Source organism: Malaclemys terrapin, chromosome 8 (genome assembly GCF_027887155.1).
Source record: "Malaclemys terrapin pileata isolate rMalTer1 chromosome 8, rMalTer1.hap1, whole genome shotgun sequence".
Classification (NCBI taxonomy): Eukaryota; Metazoa; Chordata; order Testudines; family Emydidae; genus Malaclemys; species Malaclemys terrapin.
In genome coordinates this window covers 84,804,745-84,827,126 of record NC_071512.1, presented here as the reverse complement: position 1 = coordinate 84,827,126, position 22,382 = coordinate 84,804,745, and the positions used below count along the sequence as shown (strand labels likewise).

At 41.1% G+C, this 22,382-nt stretch overlaps 1 protein-coding gene across 2 annotated transcripts in view; it reads right to left on the bottom strand.

Annotated features, from left to right (window-relative positions):
• ADGRL4 (adhesion G protein-coupled receptor L4) overlaps window positions 1–20,670 on the bottom strand; it is a 98,996-nt gene extending 78,326 nt beyond the window's left edge. For both annotated transcript variants that reach the window (XM_054037085.1, XM_054037086.1), the window contains exons 1-2: window positions 20,549–20,670; window positions 17,465–17,614 (exon numbers count right to left, since the gene is read on the bottom strand). In XM_054037085.1, coding sequence (XP_053893060.1) covers window positions 17,465–17,614; window positions 20,549–20,570 — 172 coding nt within the window. In that variant the 5' untranslated portion in view covers window positions 20,571–20,670. The remainder of the gene's footprint in view (window positions 1–17,464; window positions 17,615–20,548) is intronic.
• Window positions 20,671–22,382: the final 1,712 nt, after the last annotated feature.

Sequence of the window (22,382 nt, the reverse complement as noted above, 5' to 3'; positions counted from 1 at the left end):
ATGGAAGGCTCTTGCTGGAAGCAGACTGGCTGAGGTGATTACGCGGATCCAATGCCCTAACATTCCATGCAAGTGGTGCCGAGGGATTGAAGCTGGAACTCCAGTCCACAGCCTGGGATAGCAGCCATTGGAGGTAAAAGGGCAGTACTGTTGTCTTGTGCATTGGAGTTTGCCGTTCCTTTCAGCCACTTCCCCTCTTTGCCCGCAGCAAGCCAATTACTCTGTTTTTCTGCAGGCTACCTGAATTCCACAACTAAAAGGGTACCGAAGATAAACACAGGTTTATAGTGGGGATCTGATAAAGTGTCTAAAGAAAAAAATCACCAATGAGGGGAAGTGGATCCAAATTAAGTGAGGAAGATACATCTGGTTACATTGACTATATCGAGCACAATAGATGAATCACGATGTGATGGTACTAATGGAAAGGATGTTATTGATGGAGCTGTCAGCAAGTATTCTAATAGCAAGCCTTCAATTTCAGGTTTATGGGGGGTTTAACCACCAAAAAAGTAAACATATGTAACAAGGAGGGATGTAGGAAATGTTCGGTGTTGTGCTGTTCAAAAGGAAGAAAAATGTCCCTCTACGAGCATTGCAGCTGATAAAAATTGCCAGAATGTTTTTTCTCCATTTACTGATGTTAAACATTGTACTGTAATAGTATAATGTCCTTATGATTTTCTAAATCTCATCAATAAGGAGGAGATTATCTGCTTATCTAATTATTGAATCTCTCGTGGCAGAGGAGCCATTACCACTAGCAGATCTTACTCATCTATATAGTTCCCTCCCTAATTAAAGCGTCTCTGAAATTTCAAAATAAGTAAATCAAAAGTAAAAACTGCTAGCACACAAGGGCATAAAATGAAGGGCCAGATTTGTCATGGGATAAGAGGGAAGATCCTTTCATGGATTGAGAACTGGTTAAAACAAAGACAGGGAACAAAGGGTAGGAATAAATGGTAAATTTTCAGAATGGAGAGGGGTAAATAGTGGTGTTCCCTAAGGGTCAGTCCTAGGACCAATCCTATTCAACTTATTCATAAATGATCTGGAGAAAGGGGTAAACAGTGAGGTGGCAAAGTTTGCAGGTGATACTAAACTGCTCAAGATAGTTAAGACCAGAGCAGACTGTGAAGAACTTCAAAAAGATCTCACAAAACTTAGTGACTGGGCAACAAAATGGCAAATGAAATGTAATGTGGATAAATGTAAAGTAATGCACATTGGAAAAAATAACCCCAACTATACATACAATATGATGGGGGCTAATTTAGCTACAACTAATCAGGAAAGAGATCTTGGAGTCATCGTGGATAGTTCTCTGAAGATGTCCATGCAGTGTGCAGCGGCAGTCAAAAAAGCAAACAGGATGTTAGGAATCATTAAAAAAGGGATAGAGAATACAATGGAGAATATCTTATTGCCCTTATATAAATCCATGGTACGTTCACATCTTGAATACTGTGTACAGATGTGGTCTCCTCATCTCAAAAAAGATATACTGGGATTAGAAAAGGTTCAGATAAGGGCAACTAAAAGGATTAGGGGTTTGGAACAGGTCCCATATGAGGAGAGATTAAAGAGGCTAGGACTTTTCAGCTTAGAAAAGAGGAGACTAAGGGGGGATATGATAGAGGTATATAAAATGATGAGTGGTGTGGAGAAAGTGAATAAGGAAAAGTTATTTACTTGTTCCCATAATATAAGAACTAGGGGACACCAAATGAAATTAATGGGCAGCAGGTTTAAAATAAATAAAAGGAAGTTCTTCACACAGCGCACAGTCAACCTGTGGAACTCCTTGCCTGAGGAGGTTGTGAAGGCTAGGACTATAACAGGGTTTAAAAGCGAACTAGATAAATTCATGGAGGTAAAGTCCATTAATGGCTATTAGTCAGGATGGGTAAGGAATGGTGTCCCTAGCCTCTGTTTGTAAGAGGGTGGAGATGGATGGCAGGAGAGAGATCACTTGATCATTACCTGTTAGGTTCACTCCCTCTGGGACACCTGGCATTGGTCACTGTCGGTAGACAGGATACTGGGCTGGATGGACCTTTAGTCTGACCCAGTATGGCCATTCTTATGTTCTTATTTTCAATTGCTCAGCACCCACAACCAGGACCATATTTTCGAAACAGCTCAACTCCCATTTGGGCACCTAAATAAGAGCTAGATTTCAACAGTGCTCCACTCTCAACTTTTTGGAAACTCTGCCCCAACCTATAGGTACATGTTCTATGGCTGTTGTGGCTTGTAAAAGTCATCTACAAGTCACTGCCCCACTACACTATAGTCAGCATCAGCACCCCCTCAATGGACTTATGATGGAAGTTTGGCATACAGTATCATCATAGTGATCATGACTGTTATTGATTCAGTAGTTCCTATCACTAAAGGGAGAGTATAATTTACGTGGAAACCAAGTAAATCAAAGGGGATTTTTCTTATCATAGTGGCACAGAATACAGCTAAAAGTTGACCCAAGAGCTACTATCTGAGTTCCCTCACTGCAGGTCAGGTGTCTGCTCTGCTAGCCAGAAAATGCAAAAGGGGGACTTAGTTGTTTCTAAACAAAATGAAGGGGGAATCCTAAAATCCTGTCCGGACAAGCCATAGCATGTATCCACACAGCAGAGTGGCTCTGTTAATAGCTGTCAACAGCACTCAAGTTTCAGCCTGTACCTGCTGACAGGCCAGCTAGCTTGGGTATAAAACACCACCACACTTGAGCTAGAGGTTTTTGTGGAAGATGAAAGGCAGGCTAGGGACAACACTCGAGAGCCCAGTGTGTGAGAACAAAGAATCCAGCCCAGATGCCAGTTGGAGCACCCCCACAGCAAGCAGCATTTGGCAGTGCATGCAAACCAAGAGGATGTACAAAAAGTTCAGCTAATGAATGTTTTCTTTGCAGCACACAGCTGTGTAAATATTACCTCAATATCTCCTTGCCACATCCCTCTCACTCTTAGACATTGTGTGTATAGTGATACAAATGAACTTAGCATTTTTGTAGCCTACTGTCGTATCCTGACACACCTAGGCCATAACACGTTTGAGCTCTTAGCCCTGCCTGTGAAAATAACGATGCCACGTGATGCATGTTTAAAAGCAGACTATGATCTCATTTGTCTAAAGATGGCTTTACTAAAACGTTCCAGGATCCTAATCATGGAACTAGGTCTAATCAAATCTTAATCATATTTACAATTACTGCACCAAGATTTGCATGACACCCACTTATTATACTGTGGTAGATGAAAAGGGGCTGAGCCAGGGCCGCACACCATTTACAGCTGCAACCCAAGTTCATTTCTGTTCAGATTAACCTACATGAGAAGCTGTGTTAAGTTACAGAAACTTTCCCCAAATCTGCTTTTAAGTCAATATTCATTTGAAGCTATTTGCCTTTCCTATTTTCTCTGTGGTTGTTATGGAGATAAAATTCTCTCTGTATGCATGATGTATCCTTTATACAATAGGACAGTGAAACTGACATTTTTGCATCACTCACCGTTTCGAGACAGATGCTTGCACCACCGTGGATATAAATGATTAAATACTTTACTGTGCTTTTTGGCTGGACACAAGGGGCCTGATCCTGTTCGTTATTGAGCAGTCTCAACTTCCACTCATTTCCCCTCTACACTATGTGCTAATTTGGGGCCAGTGGAGCTGCATAAGTACAGATCCAGTCACCCCTCCACAGGCTCTGCACTCTCTCCCGTATTCCTCTCCATGATGATTTATTTAAGTGAAGGGAAGCTTCTGTTGTAATGTGACCTCTCCATACAAAGGTGGGCTGTGGGAAGAAGGGCACAGCCACCAGCTATGCTAGCTCTGCAACTGTTTGGGGACTCTCTCCCGTGCTATGGACTCCTCAACTGGGGAGATGCTGGTGGTTTCTGCCCCCTTTATGCTGTGGTGTAAAGGAGTGGAATGGAGGCAGCAGAATGGTGTTTCTCTGTTCAGATGGGACAGGAATGAATTTTCAGAATTCATCCTTTATTTGGCCTCTTGCAATTTGCCTATTCATTGGCCTTTGTAGAGCAGCTTCTTAGGGATGAGAAACAATCTGTTACACTTTCAAAATACTACAAACTAGCCCCAAATTCTTTACAGACACTGTTTGCAACAAATAAATATTAACTATATAAACATGCTAGTCACCATCTATACTTATGCCCTCCCTCAAGGTAACTTATTTAGATAGCTGTGTATGTGAATAGCTTTCATTATGAATAAAGCATAAAAGGCAATGCATATCCGAAAGAACTATTTTTCTATATTGAACACCTCTAACATAAATAAAGATTGGATTTGACTGTTTTTGAACAAATAACCATTTATTATGGAGGATTTTCAGCCAGTTTAATTTTCTATTTTGAAGAAACAAGATCCTGGTGTCAAGGTAACAAATGAGTTACATTAAATCATAACTAAAATAATGAGACTATCTGCCACATTGGTTTACAGGGACAAGGTGGGTGAGGTAATATCTTTTATTGGACCAACTTCTATTGGTGAAACAGACAAGTTTTTGAGCTTACGAAGAGCTCTGTGTAAGCTCGAAAGCTTGTCTCTCTCACCATCAGAAATTGGTCCAATAAAAGATATTACCTCACTCACCTTCTCTCTCTAATATCCTGGGACTAACATGGCCACTACAACTGTGTAAACAGCATTGGTTTACCAACAACTTCAGATTGTCACACTTGCCTGAACCTAAACTGGGCCAAAAATTCACTCCCAACATCAAACAAACATAACATTGAAAAGCCACCAGAAAAATACTCTGGGCAGGTTTCTGCCATGCAGGCTTGCTGCTACATGCCATACAATGGGTGCACTTTGCCCCTATGCTGGGCTGCAGAGATCTTCTCTTCACAAGGCAATCCACTGACACAGAAGTTCTTACGCCAGTGCCAATCCACCTCTCTATTGCTGGCACGGTATAGAAGAATGTGAGTGGTCAGGATGCCCTTTCACTACATCAGTTTTCTGGTGTTGGGAGGGCGGGAGGCTAGCAGAGAGTGTAAATTAGAAGAGCCTCAGCCAAAGGTGTCGAGTTCTGTATACAAAGGCAGCAGGATCATAATGTTGCTCAACTGAGCCTTAAACTTCTGTTTCCTTCCTTTGTACTGTGTCCAGCACAATTGTAGCTGTGGTTTGTCCCTCCATGTTTATTCAATGTTAATTCACCCCAAATCTCCATTTTTAAAATTATCATGAATCTCTCAACCTTAGCTCTAAATCCCAAAGTATTCACATAAGACTCTACCCATTAGACAATGAACAGAGATTATTCAGTTTCCTTGTACCACATCAAAATAGCAGCTTCCTTCCACCCAGTGATTACAGTTGTGATTAACTGCAGAGTTCAAGGTGAAAAAATAATATGGTTCCAAGCATATATGGCTTCCTCTAACCGCCACAAAACCCAGTGCCAGATATTTCAATTAGAATATACCAAGGTCACAAAATCAATTTCTTATCAGCCAAAAACACACATACTATAAATTTTATTTTCAAAGCATAATCTCCAAATTAAATCTGTGTACCTAAAAAATATACAGGGCAAAAAACTAGTTCTTGGGTTCCCTCACCCACTCAATAGCATTTTCACAAATGGCACCTGGCTTTGTGCTCTGTATTTAGAATACAATGTTTGGTTAGATTCTGATCTTCTTGGAGAATGTCATTATCTCTTTCTACGGCAAATAGAGGCCCGAAGTGTCAATTTACTTCTTAAAGTCTTTTATCCATACAAGATTTATACAGGGTTAGACGTCCTGTCTGCCAGTAGCTCAGTTGGCAATTTTTCACAGTCATACACAGAAAAATTGTGCACCTGCATATCATCCCGGATAAATTACACATTTCAAATGAGGTTGTATGCACAACACCACCACCTCTGCCCAGTTCATACCAGGGAAAAACTAAGAGCAACTCCTCTAATGTTAAACTAGATAAGTTATACAATGGGGACACAATAAATTGAACAGACCAGACCAGCCACACATAGAGAAATAATTTACATACCGGTACTTTATAGAAAACAGCAAGGTACCTGCACAAAAATGATATCATTCTCTTTCACATGTATAATTCTATGGGATCCTACTTTAGCTAACACATTTTTTTCTCAGCTCTCTGCTTAACCACAAATACAACTGCGGTGACTAACAGTTGGCAAACTTTACTACTGTCTAAGTCTAGGTACTGGATCTAAACATCTAAAGGTAATGGAAATTATGCAAGCAATTCCTTCCCATTAAACCCCAGTATACATTTGGTCTTTTAAGAAAGTGTTAAGTCTTACAGCATAAGTAAAACAATAGCAATTTTATATTTCTTTACATTTTCTTGTTAGAAAGATAACTTCATATTTTTGTTCCAAATATTTTTCTAGGGAATATATTGCATGTAAATTCAATTTCATACATATCTGTATACGCAAAAACATAGGTGTATACTTAAATATACACACATTAATACATACATACATGCTGGAAATACATACCTTCACTTTATTTCGGACAAACAAGCTAGTTATATGTATTTGTTACTTCTGGAACTTGGGACCGCTTTACTTTTGATACTAGAGATACCGATATAAAATCATATCTTTGGTAGACACAAAGTAGAGCAGACTCTAAGATAATACATTTACAGCTTCTTAAATGAATTTTCCCACATCCTCTAAACATGTAATATGTTGATTGATTTTAGAGCCACAAAGCAGGATGAAAAGGATCTTTCTTAGAGAAAGGAAGTCAGCAACACTTGGCGAATGTTAAAGCACATTTTTAATTAAATAAACAAGTATTCATCCATATTTGGATAATCAACTTGAAGGTTTAGGAACATTTCTGAGAAGGGGAAACTAACACTTTTCTATCACATCAGCTACCCACCTTTTTTTTAGCTCTATTCAGAGGCTATCAGAAGCAATTTAGAAGAGTGTAGGGATATGATTAAAGATGTGAAAAGAGGAAGTTTTGTTCCTTCTGGCCCATTCAGAAAATTCATTTACTGAACTTTACTCATGTTCAAAGCATGATTTCAAATGAAATAAAATACAAACAAAACAAACAAAAAAGGATTTTTTCTGTCATCTGAGAGATACATAACTTGTAGAACATGTAAAATCTCACCATTTCTTCACAGTAGCCTGTTCCATAGGACCTATTCCCATTTTAAATATGCACCCTAGCCAAGAAACAACATGCCAAATTATTTGCAATTTGTTCACATCCATCTGTTTACTGTTGTTTTGTGTGAAGATGAAATAATGACAAATACAACTGTTTAGGCCCCAATAATAATGTATGTAATAATAAATATTACTTAGTGCTTTTCATCCATAGATCTCAAAGTGCTTTTTCAAAAGTGTTTAAGTAATTGTGACCCTGGGAGCTTCTTAAAGCCAACTGGCAGAGTACCCAACATACTGTAACTCATATCAGGCCTGACACTGTCCCCAGCACACTGTTGTCATAATATGTATCAAAAAGATGTCTTGTTAGCAATCATACCTAAACTGGTGACATGCTGGTCCTGAAAATCACTGTGCAATGTATGTATAGGTTGCATACAGCGGGGTAGAAAGGATAGCTCAGTGGTTTGAGCATTGGCCTGCTAAACCCAAGGTTTGAGTTCAATCTTTGAGGAGGTCACTTAGGGATCTGGGGCAAAATCAGTACTTGGCCCTGCTAGTGAAGGCAGGGAGCTGTACTTGATGTCCTTTCAAGGTCCCTTCCAGGCCTAGGAGATAGGATATCTCCATTTATTTATGGAGGGAGTTATATATGTGTGCTAGAAATATGTCCTTCAAATGTGGTTGAGAGGCAGTGCATTCATTAAGCCTATCCTAGACAAGGAATATGGTTTCCCCTTTCTGACTGGCCTGATAACAGGCAGAGGACAAAGTACATTTACATACAAGGTAAACAACCCCATCAAGCTAACAAACAGGGAGAAAATACAGTTTAACGATCATGCCAGGGGACAGAATTTGCATCCCAGGAAGCCCTGCTAGCCCTTGAGTCAGAGACAATGGACTCTGGGTAATATTAGCAAAAGATGTTTTAGGAATCCATCACTTAGCGAATATGGGGAACAGCATCCTCTGAACCTGTGAAAGCTGGAGCTCCTGGCCAGGAGGGTTAGGGCTGCTGGTAAATTGATGTAAGTAAGAAGATTGCTTAGACAAAGATTGTAACTTGCTAAACTTAAGTTTTAGTCTCTAGAAAATGTGTTTTGTTTTGTTTGTAACCATGACTATCTCTTTTTTCTCTTGCTTTGTATCATTTATATCTCTGTTCTTTGTTAATAAACATATTCTTAGTTTTACCATAAACTATCTCAGTGCTGTTATATTGAATTACCGTATGAGTTCTCAGCTAAGATAACAGGCTGGTGTGCACTCTGCTCTTCGGAGGCAGTGAACTTAATCATTTCTGAGTATCTAGTGAGAGGGGACTGGGCACTGCACAGAGATGTCTCTGGGGACCTGGGGTTCATTGATCATTGCCACGAAGGCAAGGTTTGACTGGCAGAGTCTTGAGGAGTATGCTGGTAAAGCAGACAGGCCAGTGTGGCAGGGAGCTGACACAGTCTAATCTCCAGCAAAGCTCACTTTTGCTGACACGGGGGGATAAAACAGTGGCTGACAGTTCTGGGTGTCCTCAGCAGAACATCACAGAGAGGTGAAGTGGTGTGTCAAAGGTTAACCTGCAAGTCAGTGGCAGAACCAAGAATAGAACCAGGTCCAGTGACTGACTCCATGCCCTATTCACTATACCACTCTGCCTTTTGGTATGAGAACAGATATATGCACTTGGTTCTTTTTCAGATAATCTATCATCTGGATCCTTGCAGATATGTGGCTTATCCTGAAAGAATGAACCATAATCATCTTTTAAAAAAAAACCTCATCCAATGAGTTGGATGACATACACTGAACAAAATTTTAAGATCCAGGCCGGCATCTTTGTTGGAATCCCGCACGAGGGTCTTGCATTCCAATGTCCCTTTGCTTCACTGCCAGCTCTGTTCCTGCCAGATAGCACAGATTAAAACTAACATGAATTCTTAGTTACCTCATCCTGTTGGCTCCCAAGAACAGGGCCAGCAAAGATGTGGAGGTACGATGTAGTGGGCTCGCTCACACCACATGCACATCCATATCCACAATGAACATAGCATATATTGGATTTTCTTCTGATGTCTCCAGTCAGCCACCGAAGATGTTAAGATTGGGTTGGCTGCTTGGGAGAGCTGATAACATGAGTGCAGTGTTTTTTATTTTTGTTTTTGTTTTTTGTGTAGGCAGAAATACAAATAAATAAATACATTTGAAAAATCAAGTTTATGCAGAAGGTCATACTTTGGACATCTCAGCCCTGACAGCATCACTTTAAATAAGACACAACGAGATAATTTGTCTTTTAAAGTGTTGGCCTTTTAGATAGGTAAATATAGCATCCTCCATCAAAGGATCTCATGTTACAATTATTAATAAACAAAGCCTCACATAGCACCTTGGGAAAGGAAATATGATTATTCCCATGTCACAGCTGGGAAAATGAAACTATGTTGGATAACACGCCCAAGATCAGAGGCACGAAACATTTAAACAAATATATTTTTTTCTATCTTGGATTTTCTTCTTCAGATTTTATATTGCTCATCCGGAATCACATATTTTCTTTAGAGAGGAGCCAATAATATAGGACCCGCTCCTGAGCAAAACGGAAGCCTCGGTGATGGCTCATATACAGAACTCTTCGGGAGAAGTTGTGGCTACCTAAATCAGCACCATGTCTACGTCTGCCCTTTTTCTGGGGGGCAGAAATAGACTCGGCCCAGGCATCCTGGCATGCTTTGAAAATGCTCTGAGCATGTGTAACCCACGCACCTGCTGGGTGTGTTGTTCTGTCCCATCTAGTGGCACCGAGACCATTTAGAGAGAAAGATTAATGAGTCTGCTGTACAGCCTTAGCTAAGAGCCAGTTGGCTTTTAGGTCATGCGGTGGAGGCTCATGCACTAAGCTCCAGAGAGCCCCTGTTCAAACCCGGCCGCCGACAACTAGGGACAGTTGGCATTACACATGCTCAGTATGCCTCAAGTTTGCTAATTAAACTAATGTTAGCCCATGTGGAGGAGAGGACTGGACACATCATCCCTTGGGACTCCTTCACAACTCCATGTTGCAGAGCTGTGCTTCGGGTCAGCCTTTCTAGCCTTCTGATCTGCAAGAAGGATTGACCTTCCTAGGTCAGCAAATTCCAGAAGATCCCTTACATTCTTTACCACATAAAAGTACAGAATTTTAATAGAAGCACAAAGAAAACTTGAACCACATCTGTGTGCTGTATACCAAAGCCAGGCACCTTATTCACAAGACTATGCACACACTTCACTCAGCTAGCCCCTTCTCCCAGAATGATGATCAGTCTCCCAGGAGGACCCTACCTAATAATATGAATGTCAAAGTCAGCCAATATTAATGCAAAGAAAAAAATAAAATTGCTTTCAATAGAAACTAGGGTTGGAGTACAATGTGTCGGTACCAAGCTTTTCATGGCTTCAGATCTTCATGAACAATGGACTGAGGACTTGATACTGCAAACTCCTAGTCAAGTGAGCAGTCCTTGCCCATTGACCTCAGCATAACTATTCATGTGAGGAACAGTTTGCAGTGAGCTGCTGTGACAATAATGAGGAGGTGCAGTACCCAAATGGTGGCCTACATAGGGCAGCACATGGGCTTACAGAGGGCAGGAGTACACACAGTGCTGCTGGGGACCCAGGGTGAGTACACTCAATGACAGCCCCTATTACATTTGTACAATTGCCTTCTTCACAGACTCACAGCCTCTGGCCAGTGCACAGGAAGTGTAGAATACTCTGAGTTGTGTGCATGGATGTCAGCAATGGTGCCTCCTACCTTTGCACTACTAGGACATGATCAATCACATGGCTGTATCCTGAGCCCATTGCGGGATGATGGAGCAAAAGGGTTTAATAGATTTCAAGGCCAGGAGAGACCATTAGATGATCTAGTCTGATCTTATGCATAACACTGGCAAAATAATTTTGTCCCATTACCCCCATATTGAGCCTAATAACATCTGTCTGACTAACGCATATCATCTCCAACAACTGCACTATGCTAAAGCTGCTGTAATTTGGCTTTTATGGTTTCTGGTTACTGATACCAGTGACATGGATTTAGAAGTGGGTGGACTGGATCCTTTATGTCAGTGGTTTCAGACTTTTTGGTAAACATAGAAGTAAAAGCTTTGTGACATTTAATGATGTATATCTGCTGCTAACAACAAACATTATCCTTTGCTGGGCCAGCATTTAGACTAGACTGTTTGCTGCTAAAGACCATCTTTTTATAGAATAAAATGACTAGAGACAGTGGTTTTATAGGGCCATGTTACTTTATAAGGAAATAATCTCTCTGGAAACCATACACCTATAGTATACCATTTAATGACCATAGGGACACTGATGAATCAAAACGAATTCAGTGACTGTCATGAAGGCTGGATGGTGGAATATGACAACATCACATTATGGTGATAACCTGGTGTCTTGCAGGAGTGATCATCTTCAGAGTTGGCTAAAGGCATAAAGCCAGCACCATGCTTCTCAAGAAAACAAGTCACATTAATAATACATCTACATTTGGATTTCCAGTAGGCTTTCGATTTGATTTAGCTGAATTTAGGTAAATTACCAACAATCTAACAAGGTTTCTGTATTTTGGTATAAAATATTACTTTACACAGGCTGTGATTCTAGAAAATTGATAAATATTACTCTATTGCATATTGAACAGAGACATGATTGCTTTTCAGAGCCCTGTGTCCTACTAAAGTTTAAAGTGGTCTTGATGGCATCATTCCCTTCTCACTATATCTGAAAAAATTGCATCTATTTTACAAATAAGATTGATTCATCTTTTAGAAGGCTAATTTTCAATGGACATTTAAAAGGAAATCTGGGAGGGATACTGTGTTCCTATTTTTCCTGCCTGCCTGCTTGGAACAAACAGCACTGCTTAATTTTCCTGCCATATTTTAGAAAGTTAAAGTAAACACGGTGATCACACTGTTTACTTAAATTTTCTGCAGTGTGCCAACAAAGCCGCAAATTGGCAGTCAGCATGCAAGAGGCAGCCAGTGCTGAAATGATAGAGCTGCTTGAGAAAGCTTAAATGGTGCCAGCCCATTTTTCTCTCTGTTTTAAAAATAAAAGATTGACTTCCATTAAGCTTCACTTCCGCACCCTGCTTTTCTCTAAAGGTCTGAAAGTTTTTTGGAATGGAGGAAGTCAGGATTACAAGCAACATGTAATTTACATGGCCAATTCTGTTCTCTTTAGCTTGTAAGGATGTTTTGTGTACAAAAGAAAAAGGTCACCCTTTTTATATAAAGAAAAGGATTTATGAAAGTGGCAGATATATTCTATTTGTTTGTACAAAATCCACAGAAATCTTGCATGAAAGGAAGTTAATTCTCTGATAAATCAGTCCTATTTGGTTATATTTTTACTGTAATGCTAGCTTCATGCTTTACCTTAATGTTAGCTGTGCAAGTTCAATTACGGATGGAAGGAAATATGCAGCTAAAGCCACATGCATTATATTCAAAATATACTACTATATTTGCCCCTAAAGCGAGCCCTAGAAGGAAAACTGTTACATTTTTGTAAGGTCATTCTCTCTGCGTCATATTATAAATTGAGAGTTAGAGACACAGATCTTTTACAAGAAACAAGAGAAATGTAAGGTGCATTTGCAGCAATGTAGTGTAAAGTTTGAAAAAGTGACTCATCTGTAGCTTTCTGAAGGATTATATTCAGACAGAATTTATCAGTGTGTAAATTGTAATGCTAATATATAGAAGATGCCAGATCCAGCAAATAGTCATTCCCATAGCTATGCTCACTCCTACACATATTCCCACTGAAGACAATGGGACTAGCCATGGAAGTAACTGTTTGCAGGATTGGATGAAACTGTGCTTCCTGAAGATCCAAAACATGACCTAATTGAAAACGCCTGATATCTGGTGGGAAAAAATCCACACGGTTCTAAATGGATAATTACTTTAAAATCCATGATTTTGACACCAGGAAATTAAATTCATATATATGTGTATCTTTATCTAGACACAGTGAGTCCAATAATTTTGTGTGCTCTGCAGTCACTTAGCCAGCTGGCAAAGAGAGGACAAGTTAACTAACAAACCCCATTCCCTAAGGTATGCTGACATCAGTGATTCATGATTGATCAATGATAGTGCTAGGAAATAAGTAACAGGACTATATTGCCTTGTGCTCCACAATAAACTCAGAGGGAAATGTCTAAGTGCATCACACTGAAAAGACAGACTTGGCAGGAAAATAATTTTTACAAGTACTTAAAAGGTGTTACAAGCAACTGAGTGTAAAGAGACAAATTAAAACCACTTAGAAATAATTGGGTATGTCCCTTTAAATAAAGAGGGACAGTTTTATATAAACTGACTTGGAATTAAACTGACAACGGGTGTGTTTTGATGTTAAAAGCATTTTACAGAGAGAAAATCATATCATGAAGACAAAAATGGAGCTTGAACTTCTTTTTCAAAAGAAACAGCTACTGTGGTTTGGTTGGTTATCAACAGAAAGATGCAATACAGAGGAGAAGATAGGCTTACGCAGTGCAACATTATTCATGTTAATGACAGTAATTATGACTGTTACAACCTTTCTAAATAACAAAAAGGGCTAAAATTCTTACAAAATGGCATTATATGCACTATTTAGAAAAAATGCTTATGTTAACGCATGATTGATGGTCTGCTTTGAAGGTGACTGAATTATCATCATAAAAGCCTAAACTTATTAATTGAAGAGAAATGTGTAGCTTTCTCTGGAACAGTAGAAACTTGTGCTGCATGCTTTATCTAGAACAATAAGATCTAATACATCATTAAACAACTGCAGCTTTGCTCTACATTTTTTAGCTTTAACCTAATTATGATGAGGTGTAGCTTGACTATATTTTTAATCCTTTTTAGAGCCTATCCAATTAAAATGGAGTGAACTTGTTTATGCTATTATAAGAATACATACATTGTTAACAATGTGATGCATAACACAGCCTCTCTTTCAGGAAGAATACCCACATATGAACTGCCCTATTAAGCTGGAGGGTAAGTGACTTTGGTGGTTTTAGAGGTAGTTTGTTATGGAAACTGTTAGTCTCACCTCACTGAGGCTTCTAAGGGTATGTCTACACAGCAAAGAAAAACCCATGGCTGGCCCATGCCAGCCGACTCAGGCTCAGGCTGTGGGGCTGTTTCATAGCCGTGTAGACGTCCGGGCTTGGGCTGGAGCCTGGGCTGTAGGACCATGCAATGGGAGGATCCCAGCGCTCAGGCTCCAGCAAGAGACTGAAAGTCTCCATAGGAATGAAGCAGCCCTTCAGCCTGAGGCCCACAAGCCTGAGTTGGCTGGCACAGGCCAGTCGCGGGCTTTTCTTTGCTGTGTAGACATACCCAAACAGTCTTGATTTCACTGTGATGCACCATGAATCTGCCTGGAAGCTGCCTTAATTGAATGCTTGTAGGAATTTATTTTGAAGGATTCAGCTTCCTGACACTTAGGGCTTATCTACACTACCCGCCGGATTGGCGGGCAGCGATTGATCCAGTGGGGTTTGATTTATCGCATCTATGCTGAGCACTCTCCCATCAACTCCGGTACTCCACCAGAACGAGGAGCGCAAGCAGAGTCAACAGGACAGCATCAGCTGTCGACTTACTGCAGTGAAGACACAGCGGTAAGTAGATCTAAGTATGTCGACTTCAGCTATGCGATTCACGTAGCTGAAGTTGCGTATCTTAGATCGACCCCACGCAGTAGTGTAGACAAGCCTTTAGCATAACTCTATACAGCTAAACAACCCCGAGGCTTTGAGAATGATTGGTACTTATTGGTTACCATTTACGCCAGCTGCAGTTTAAGACAAAAGTATCTATATGTCTTTGGAGGAGAATTTTTTTAAAATAAACAAAATATAAACATTCAAAATACCTCAGACCTTGGGGAGGAAGGATAGTGAAAGAGGAGATAGGGATCTTTGCTGTGAATTTAATTGCTGACTCATAATTGCTCCTCACTGAAAAAATATCAAAGTGACACGATAATGGGGCAGAAGGAAATGTGAGCTGCAAATAATATTAATTTAAATTCTTGGATTTTTTTCATTGAATAATTATTCACAAATACAGGTCTTGATTCTGCAAACATGTATTGAGCATTGCAATCAATTAGATTAACTGATCTAGTGGATAGATCATTGGATTGGGATTCAGGTGACCTGGGTTTTTTGTCACTACAATTTTTCATTAATTGATCAGTTATATTTACCCCTAAATGTTCCCTAGACACATGCAGGGAAGGCAGCTTTCCCTGGCAAGCACCTTCAAGTTCTATGCTTTCATAAAAAGAAAGTAAATTTCTAGCTTTTAGGCTTATGAACCTGAATCAAGGGCTCCCAAGTGCAGAGATTTTTCTTTACTCTGCTCACAGCTAGCTCCAGTGCCTTTGTTTCTGCTCAGAGCTTTGCCAAGGTGCACTAGGGGAAGCTCTGACCAGAGTCTGGTTACTGTTCATGACTGCTATTAAAGATGTAGTGAGCAGCAGTGAAAACTGATAAGAATCAGGTCACAGTGCTGCAGCTGGGCATAGCTTGACGAGCAGCAGAGGCGGGCACTACAATTCTTCATTGCAAAGGGCAACTCACAAATGAAGGTTGGGGGCAGGGCCAGCTCCAGGCACCAGCCGATTAAGCTCATGCTTGGGGCGGCAGATTCTAAGGGGCGGCTTCCCTCCAACCTTTTTTTTTTCCCCCTTTTTTCTTGGTTTGCTGCTCCGGCCACCCTGTAGGGGGCGGCAGCACTGAGGAGGGGAGCGCCCTGCTGGGAGCGGGCTGCGCGCTCTGTCTGCCCCAGACAGTGCCAGGTCTGTAGCAAGCCCAGCAGGGCAGCCCGTGTCCTTCCCTGCCTGCCAACCGGAGCGGCGCTGAGCCCTCCTGGCAGGTGGTATGGTGGGAGGGGCCGCGTGGCGAGCGCCCTGCTGAAGGCGCCCCGCCTGGCCGCCCCCCTTCTCTCTCTTCCCCTCCTCCCCCCCACTAGCCGGGGCGCGCACTCCGCTGCCCGGGGCACATCTGCAGCTCTGGGAGTCCCTCTGCACCTGCGCTCCAGCTGCCCTGCATGGTTTGTTTGTTTTTGCTTGGGGCGGCAAAACAGCCAGAGCCGGCCCTGGCTGGGGGAGAGGAAGAGTATAGAGACCTCACTTGCAGCAGCCTGAAAGCAGAGAGAGGGATAGAGTAGCAGGACCTCCCTTTCTCTCCACATATGTTGCAACAGCCCAGAATGCTGAGTAGAGATTGGGATGGGAGAGGGGAACAGAGAGAAAGAGAAATTCCTTAGCCCTTCCAGCAGCCAAAGGGATATGGCCAGAGGTGAGGGAAGCTTCAAAGTAATCAGATACCTATGAAAGATGGAGTCCACAAGGGACAGATTCCTGTTAGGCATCCCAGCATACTTCCCTTTCCAGCAGCTGGGGCGAAAGGGGGAACATTGGCTCATCAGTTATTAATATTAGGTGTCTAGAAAAGTTGCAAAGCCTTATGTGCAAGTGGATCGGTGTGAAGGAGTGTGGAAGTGGCAGTATTGTCTATCTAAGCTTCAAAAATACTGAGTCAGGCCCCTCCAAAGTCATGTCATGGGCTTAAAATCCATGAGATTGGCTTAAAATATTGTATTTAGGACTCTTTTTATTTGTCTTCCGTTTTATTAGTCTTTAGAGTTCACTTTTTCAAGCTTTTCTCCACAGAAAGTTTTTTTTTTTATTAAAGTTGAGATTCTCACATAATCACGGGGCTCCAGGATCTGGGGCTTTAGGAAAAAAACATCAGATATCATGAGAGTTGGTAGCACTGAGGTGGGCAGCAGTGGAAAAAGGCAGAAAATCAATGTAAATGATCTATATAACCATTCTTTCCATAAATTGTGTACTTCTATTCTTGTAATCTTTCCAGAGCAGTGCGGGGAGAGGAGGACAGAAGGAAAAATAGCTGAAAGTAACTTGGGGAAAATACATAATTATCTATCATAGGAAAGAAAAGACAGACAAAGTGGAATGAAGTCCAACTTGGTAATATGGTAAACGACATTAAAATATTAGATAGAAAGTTGATTGACAAGTTGCAATAAAATACAGTACCCACTATTACTTTAAATTACCAGGGATGGTACTTCAGTTTTTTAGCCTTGGTGGCATGTCAACATAGGTATTATTCTGGTTATAAATGTAGTCCTCAAGCTAATAGGTACTGGGTATATTTTTCATGCCCTGTAGCAATGTACATAGGTAAAATATGTTTACCGTGACAGGAAAGTATGCCATTTCCTGTGAATCCTGGGAAGCAATAGCAACCTTGTATTCCACCCTTAACTTCACACGCCGCATCTTTATGGCACGTCATGTTGCAGTTCGGAGAAGTGTAGCCATAGTCCAGCAGACTGGACACAAACACTGAAACAAATGTAAACCATGTTTATTTGTTTCTAAAATGCATACTGAATTCTAAAATCAGATATGGGCAGGACATACCCAGCCAACTGGGGGCGTTCCAGCAATCAGACACATAGATGAACACAGTATGTTAGGGAACAGTCAGCACAGCTTTTATAAAGGGAAATCATGTCTCACCAATCTACTAGAATTCTTAGAGAGAATTCTAAACCCAAACACGTGGACAAGGGAAATCCAGTGGATATAGCGTACCCTGGACTTTCAGAAAGCCTTTGACAAGGTCCCTCAAAGGCTCTTTAGCAAAATGGGCAGTAATGGGATATGAGGGAAGGTCCTCTCATGGATCAGTAACTGGTTAAAAGATAGGAAACAAAGGGTAGGAATAAATGGTCAGTTTTCACATTGAAGAGAGGTAAATAGCAGGGTCCCCAAAGAATCTATACCAGGACTGGTGCTGTTCAACAAATTCATAAACAATCTGGAAAACGAGGTAAACAGTGAGGTTGCTAAGTTTGAAGATGATACAAAATTACTGAAGATATTTAAGTTCAAAGCTGACTGTGAGGAGTTACAAAGGGATGGTACAAAACTGGGTGACTGGGTAACAAAATAGCAGCTGACATTCAGTATTGATAAATGCAAAGTAATGCACATTGGAAAACATAATCCCAACTATACATATAAAATGATGGGGTCTAAATTTGCAGCTCCCATTCAAGAAAGTGGTCTTGGAGTCATCGTGGATCGTTCTCTGAAAACATCCGCTCAATGTGAAGAAGCAGTCAAAAAAGCTAACAACGATAGGAACCATTAGGAAAGGGATAGATAATAAAACAGAAGAAATCATAATGCCACTATATAAATCCATGGTACGCCCACACCTGGAATACTATGTGCAGTTCTGGTTGCCCCATCTCAAAAAAGATATATTAGAAATGGAAAAGGTACAGAGAAGGGAAAAATTATTAGGGTTTTGAACAGCTCCCATAAGAGGAGAGATTAAAAGGACTAAGACCTGTTCAGCATAGAAAAGAGATGATTTAGGTATGGTAGAGTTCTATAAAATCATGAGTGGCATGGAGAAAGTGAATAAGGAAGTGTTATTTACCCCTTCATATAACACAAAAACCAGGGATCACCCAATGAAATTAATAGACAGCAGGTTTAAAACAAACATAAGGAAGTACTTCTTCTCTCAATGAACAGTCAACCCATGGAACTCATTGCCAGGGAATATTGTGAAGGCCAAAAGTATAACTGGGTTCAAAAAAGAATTAAGTAATTCCAAGGAGGATAGGTCCATCAATGGCTATTATTCAAGATGGTCAGGAACACAATCCCATGCTCTGGATGTTCCTAAATCTCTGACTACCAGAAGCTGGAACTGGAAAACAGTGTATGTATCACTCAATAAATTGCCCTGTTCTGTTCATTCCCTCTGAAGCACTTTGCACGAGCCACTGTCAGAAGACAGGACATGGGACTAGATAGAGCATTGGTCCAAGCCAATATGGCCATTCTTATGTTTTTATGTAAACATTAAAGAGTATGGTATCACTGAAGTGGTACAAAGGATTGAAGCTCCAGGCCTGCAAAACTTACTCCATAAGATTACTTACATGCTCAAAATTCAGTATGCATTTAAGCCTTTGGAGGATTGGAACCTGTGTTCAACAAGCTTAAAATGATGATCAACATAAAAGGTACATAGTGGCGTGGGAAAAATCTTTGAAAGATTTTCAAAACTTTCTACTCCTTCCTATTGAAGATGCAGATACTTGCCTTTGTATCCAGGATTATGCATGGAGTGTAATCCAAACTACGCAACAATAACCAGGTGAAAAATACCAGTGAGAGTTCCCCAGATCAATTTTTAAACCATGTCTACCCATATCTAGTTAACACAGAACATAGTCACAATCTGAAAGAAGATTAAATTGCCCTGGAACAACATTTGTAGCATTATCATTTTAAAATTATTTTAAAGGAAGTCTTTTTAAATATCATGTCTGTGTTCCAAAAATGCTACCTTCTATTTTCTCCCATTAAATGATTCCTGAATTAAGAAGCTGCTTTCCCATTGTATAGTTTTCAACACAAAGAAAGACAGAGGAACTGCTGACTTTGAGGAAACTAACAGTTCACAAAAAATTATACATGCCCACTGACATAAATATATATAATTAAGAAAACCAGGCAGCTAACACTGGAGGGAAAAAACATTTCTGACTTTGTACTTTACAACCCATTAGAAAGACATAAGGAAAGTTACAAAACATAAAGCCCTTTCTTGGTACTCTCTTCCCCTGCAATTCTGCTTCTCTCTACCAAAATATCATGCTGAATACTTGCTAGCCTAGTATTACAATTACAGCTTTCGCTGCCCATGAAGAGTTCATTGAAAATTTGCTTTGCTGGACAAATAAAAATTTCATGAAAAACTCAAAAAATTAAAAGTTACATATTTGTTTAAAAACTATATACAAACCAAATCAATTCATTTCCTACCAAGTTTCATCTTCTTGCTCATTTATTTTTACTGTTCAGAGCATCTTTCAGATATCAGAAGCAAAAAAGCTAGAGGAGCAGTAAAGTCCAAGAACATCCCTAACCAAGACAATCAATAGCATTGGTTTTACAGAGGAGATTACAGAATGAAATAAATGCAAGCACTTGAGGGATTCAGAGAGTTAATACTTATGGCCTTTAAGATGTTGGGATTACCCTGATGAGATGAGATAGTCAAATGCAGCAGCAGCACTAACCAGAGTTCTGGGAAACTTTTAATCACTGTTACCCGTGAGTTTTCTCCTCAGCTGCCACTGACTCCATCCCATGCCTAGCCCCTGCAAAGTTGTCCCTCAGTTTCATCTTTCCAACCCCCACCCCTTCTTCCACCTGCCCCTCACTTATTTGTGAAGCAAAATCACCTACCTAGGAGAGGGAGTAGTTTCATTGGTGGTGCTGCTATGCAGTGCTTGGTGTTGAGTCCCTGTGTAATAGAAGAACCTGCCCTGCCTTAGAATGTCTGAGCATGTGCAAAGTGTCTGCATACGCCCATTAGGAATGTGAAACCCCAGTGAAGCTGCTGGCCTTACCCTGCCCTTTACCCCAGCCTCATTTCCCCCCCTCCCCAAAAAAAAAACTCTTTAGTGACTCAGGAGCTGGAGAGGGAGGGTAGAGAAGGATAGGAACCGATCTGCAGGGGAAGATAAGGAGCAGGTGAGAAAGCACAGGGGAATAAGCAGGCAGTAGGGGTAGGTATGGAGAGGATGCTGGAGTAGATCAGGGGGTGAGTAGGCTAGAGGGGTAGTTTGAGGGGCTCAGAGGGCAGTGGAGGGATGGAGAAGCATATTGTCACTGTGAGGCGGTGGTGCAACAGATGGTGGGGGTGGAGGGTGGCAGGCCAGATGCGGAACAGACCAGTGGCAGGGAGGGTGGAGGCAGTTTAGGTAGTGGAGGGGGACGAGGTGGAGCAGACCAGGGACTGGGAGGGTAGCAGTCGCAGAGTGTAGAGAGGCACGGGCAGTGGCGCAGATTGGAGCAGGGGAATACTGGACAAATCATAGAGGATGGGAGGAACAGACAGAGGGGTGCACGGGGTTGATAAGCAGCTCAGAAGCTGCTGCATGCCTCCCCTGGCTGTTCCCTGTCAGAGCCCTAACACCTATCTCTGAGAGAAGACCCCCCACTGTCTGTAGTTGTTCTTGTCCCTATTGCTTTCCTCATTTTGAGGGAGGTCCTAATTGCTGCCAGGCTCTGTCACTTTAAGGGTAACAGCCTGAGAAAAAGTACAGGAAATCCACTGAACTCTGCTTTGTGAGGAAAACAAAGACATGGAGACAGGGAGGAAGGAGGCAGGAAGGCAAATACATGGCTGGGAATGTCAGGAGTAGAAGGAGCCAGCATTTCTAAGGATTTATGTGACTGAAGCAGAAAGTTATGCAGCAAGGCATATTCAGGAAGGTTGATTCACCAAAGCACTTAGACACATGTTTACTGCTGATTGTCATAATCCCATCCCTAGTCAGCAAAGCAAGTGAATCAACAGGATTTAAGCCTGTGCTTAAAATTAAACATGTGCTTAAATCCTTTGCTGAATCAAGGCCTAAGCACGCAAGGAAGGATGGATTATTCCGACTAGGAAGATCGTTATACAGCAGGCATCCTTTTTCTCCCTGGAAATTCATGATATCTTGTACTGAAATGGTCACTGGTCTCTTGTCTCCAGCTTCTAGTTAAAAAAGGCAGGCCAACACAGGAAATGTACCAGGCAGGCTAGGATACTGTCATCATCCCAGCTCAGACAGTATTGCTGAGCTACCTTGGACTAGGGTGACCAGATGTCCCGATTTTATAGGGACAGTTCTGATAGTCAGGACTTTTTCTTGCATAGGCGCCTAATACCCCTCACTCCCGTCCCGATTTTGCACACTTTCTATCTGATCACCCTACCTTGGACCCAGGCATAGAGATTAGAATCAAAGAAGGTTGGACCATAGGTTGGAATGGTAACTTCTGATGAATGGCATTGGATGTGCAGAGAGCATAAGGGAGATAGATGCTAAAAGCAGAACAGAAGGTATAGGTTGTGAGGGAACTGAAAATGATATGAGGAACTCAGATCAGATTGAGTAGGCAATAGGGAGCCAGGGATTTAGGACTGTCTGAATGTGATCTTAATACTGGGAGATGTGGATTATTTTTGCAACAGAGAACTGGAAAAATTGCATGATGTGTCAATTGGATTCTGAAGAGAATAAGATTG